General features: G+C 40.2%; 1 protein-coding gene across 1 annotated transcript in view; it reads right to left on the bottom strand.

The window, feature by feature from the left end:
• Window positions 1-1,383: 1,383 nt before the first annotated feature.
• LOC137522186 (galactoside alpha-(1,2)-fucosyltransferase 2-like) overlaps window positions 1,384-3,843 on the bottom strand; it is a 23,015-nt gene continuing 20,555 nt past the window's right edge. The window contains exon 3 of the mRNA XM_068242217.1: window positions 1,384-2,450. Within this exon, the coding sequence (XP_068098318.1) occupies window positions 1,384-2,450 (1,067 nt within the window). The remainder of the gene's footprint in view (window positions 2,451-3,843) is intronic.

Raw genomic sequence — 3,843 nt, 5'->3', positions numbered from 1 at the left:
GCATTCTGGCTATCCCAGCCTGCATGGGGGACAAGGGGTTAAAGAGGTCTGGGAGGGGGGACCCCACGTGGTTTTTTTTTTTATATTTCCCACACTCAGAACGAAGTAAGTAAAACTCTTCCCACTTGGGGGAATCTATGAAAATAATACACTATTGTTACCTGTGCAAAAAAAACTGACATTTTCTGCATTTAAAAGACATTTTCGCCCTTGAAACTTAAAAATCGATTTTCTCAAAAACTATAAGGTCTTTTTGAAAAAAAATTTTTTCCTCTTATTCCCACTGATCCCCTTAATATACCTTGGGAATTTGGTGTTCCTAAACTTTAAGCAGGCTTTGCTATTAACCGTTAAAGTCGGCGGGTTTTTAAATGTTTACATTTTTCCTTTGAAACTTTAACATCGATTTTCTCAAAAACTATAAGGTTTTTTTGAAAACATTTTTTTCCTCTTATTCCTCCTGATCTCCTTAATATATTCTCCAAATTTGAGGCTCTTAGCATTTAAGGGGGCTTTGCTATTAACCCTTGAAGTCGGCGGCTTTTTTATATTATACGGAGCGTTACGGTTTAACGCGAAATTACGGTAGCGTTTAATGCGAAATTACGGCATGAACGAAATGCGAAATTACGCGTTGAAAATTACGCTTACGGTATTTTCAATTACGATTTTAATGGCAATTACGCTACCGTAATTTCGCATCGTAATCGCAAATTTCACATGCGTAATTTTAGTAATGCGAAATTATGAAAATTTCAGCTCAACTCTAGCAGTATGGGAAAGTGTCATCCAATGAAGAAACTTAAGAAAAATTCTAAAACTGAAGAATTTTGGGACTTTGACACACATTGGAGTAGTATGTGTTGGTGTTTTAAAAATTTAAGATGGGTCCAATTTCTTAGTTACAGGAACTAAAAAGTTCAACTTGGAGTACCTAGTTCAATGGTGTACGAAAACTCAGTAATATTGTCGTGCACAGATATTGCACTGCATTATTACTTACATCTTCCTTGGCACTGTGCAATAGATTACAAGGTATAACAATACAATATAAATAGTACAACAGTTAACAGTACATGTAATATTACTGTGCACAGACATAGCATGGCAATAATGCCCTTACTTCTGGCACCATGCACAGCTATTGGTGCGGTACTCGACCAGCATGACCATTGCTAAGGTAACGCATGCTACTAACCATAACGCTGGTTAGTAGTGGCATTACCATAGCAACGATGCTGCCAGTCAAGTACTGTGGGTCACGCTAATAGCTAATAGCATAACTGGCAGTACACAGTGCCGGCAGTAAGGGTGATATTGCCATGTGATATCTGTGTGTGCACTGCAATATTACAGTGTTTTCATGTAGGAACGTGTAAGTTATTACAAATATTTCCGCAAGTTTACAAGAGGAGACAGGTCTGCAGGAATGCCAACCCATTCAGGGAGATAGACGGCTTCATATTTAAAAAGTTTAAGAAAGGAAGAGCTTGGTATTGTGAAGTTTGTTAAGTAAACTGTTTCTCCACCTGCCAAGCGGCTCGCCCAAAGGCCAAAGGTCCCAATAGTCATGATTGAGTGGTTACAATGGGCCAAGAGGGCAAAGTCCCGGCCTGGAGAGACCTCTTGACCATCCCCAGCAAAGTGTATATCTCCTCGTGAATTATCCATGTTCTCTTTACACCAATCCATCCCGTTACTGGTCACAATGAAAAGTGGATTCTCATACTTGTTTCTAAAATAGTCTGTGGCCTTTTGTAAATATCCTTTGTCAGCAACAACTCCTTTCCATAGACTGGGCATGACAGAGACATAATCTCCTCTACGGACATGTACCCCTACAAATGTGACATTTTTCTTGTCCCCACGTACTTTGTTAAGGTGAGCATAAGACTCTTCTGTAATGAAATCGTGGAATGTAAATTCTCTGAAGATTTCATCCTGAATATGGTGGAAGATTGTATACGAATATGGGCATCCAACAAAATTGACATAGTCCGTTTTGATGTGTCGGTAATCGTCACGCATCCAGTCATGCAGTACATAATCCCTCCATTTGATTCTGTCACTAACTTCCTGGTGAATTACAGGTAATCTTATCTTAAAGATCTTTGAGAGCTGATCATGCATTTTAGATGAAATGTAGGCTTCACGACCATTCATCTTGGCAAGGGCATAAAGAGTAGCGTACTGCCCCATGAGATTACCCAAACGTCCAACAGTATTGACTGTCCACATACCTCTCAGAGGTTCGATCTTTTCTAGTGAGTAGAGATTTCTAGTGTAATTATCCTTTGTGCTATTCAGCCATGTATTTTTTTTCATAAGGTCTATCAATGCATTGATATGTTCATTGGAATGGATATCAAAGGAAAACTTGATAAGGAAAAGGATAAACGCAACTCCGATGATCCCTAAGGCACGCTTCTTACTTTTTCCAGGTGTTCCAGCTATAGAGAAATTAACACATATTAGCAAAACAAGTAGAACCAGTAACAGTTATGACTTCAATTATGGAAGACAGTGCAAAACTTTAAGGATATCTTAGACCTTTTAAAAATTAAAAAACAGGAGGACATGTGTAGGCCTAAGGCCCCCCCAAACCTACTTCCGTTTTGGTGCGCACTGTGCAGGTGCTGCCCGGTGACGCAAGCCCTTGATTGCGTGCCTATGACCGTGAGCGCTCTGTGCATGTTCATTACGTTGCAACTACGTAGCGCGCAGAGCGATACTGGCCTCGGGCGAGAGATCAAGAATATGCATCGCCGGGCAGCGCCTTTGCAGTACGCACCAACCCGCCATTGTTTTTGCTAAATGATACATTCATTAAAGTATGCTAGAGCTAAAAATCTATGAACTATTGACCCTTTTTCCCTTTCTTGCTCACAGAAGCCATTTTCTGCTAGGAAAGTGTTTTAAAGTTGGAATTTCTTATCAGTGATGGTCACACTGCAGTCACTTCCTGTCCGAGTCAGGACTGAGTCAGCCACTTACATACCTCATATTTAACTATTTCAGGTAGAGAAAGAAAAAAAGGAACACAGCCTAGTTATTTGTGTGCTAGGCACTGTACATACACATGTCTATATCATCATGTCACATGTCACCTCGGGTATCCTTTAATGGAGGGAGACTATTTAAAGAGTATATACAAATAATAAGTAGACGATATGACTGATATAGACTGATATGACTGTAATGCCCACAGTTAATCACATCTAGTAACATTTAAAAGTGGAATATATGAGTCATAGAAGTAGTCTCTCTATCTTTCCAAGGCTATGAATTAGAGCCATGCAGCTATAAAAATAAGATTTTTCATGCATCATCTTAATAAACTGACTATTTATAGTAATTTTGACCTTGCTTGCAGTAGACCAAGCCTACTGATTTGACCATAATGCATTGTGGTAGTCCAAGCTTACGGATTTTTACCATAATGCATTGCAGTATACAAAGCCTACTGATTTTGACCATAATGTATCGCAGCTGGGATGACTACAGTTAATCTATCGTTCTTGCAGGTGCAACAACTTTTTTTTCAACCTTGGTAGACCAAGCCTACTGATTTAGACCATCATTGATTGCAGTTTCTGGTTTCTGGTGCACCTCTTCATCCCCTATACAGTTTCTGGTGTCTAGTGGGCAGTGGCACATGTTCCTTCCTAGTTTAGCTTCTCAGTTGGTCTAGTGGTCCCTGTCCTGTGCTTCCCCAGCTGCAGTATATGCAGAGTAGTGGTGCAGGCAGGGGTAATTGTGCTTGTCTCACCTCCAGTCCTCAGGGCTCCAACGATCCATTCAACGATCGTGTCCGTCCATCCTCTACAGTGGGCACTCACTCAC

The sequence above is a fragment of the Hyperolius riggenbachi genome, chromosome 6, assembly GCF_040937935.1.
Source record: "Hyperolius riggenbachi isolate aHypRig1 chromosome 6, aHypRig1.pri, whole genome shotgun sequence".
Taxonomy (NCBI): Eukaryota; Metazoa; Chordata; class Amphibia; order Anura; family Hyperoliidae; genus Hyperolius; species Hyperolius riggenbachi.
Note: the sequence above shows the minus strand (reverse complement) of the source record. Positions and strands in the feature narration are given on the sequence as shown.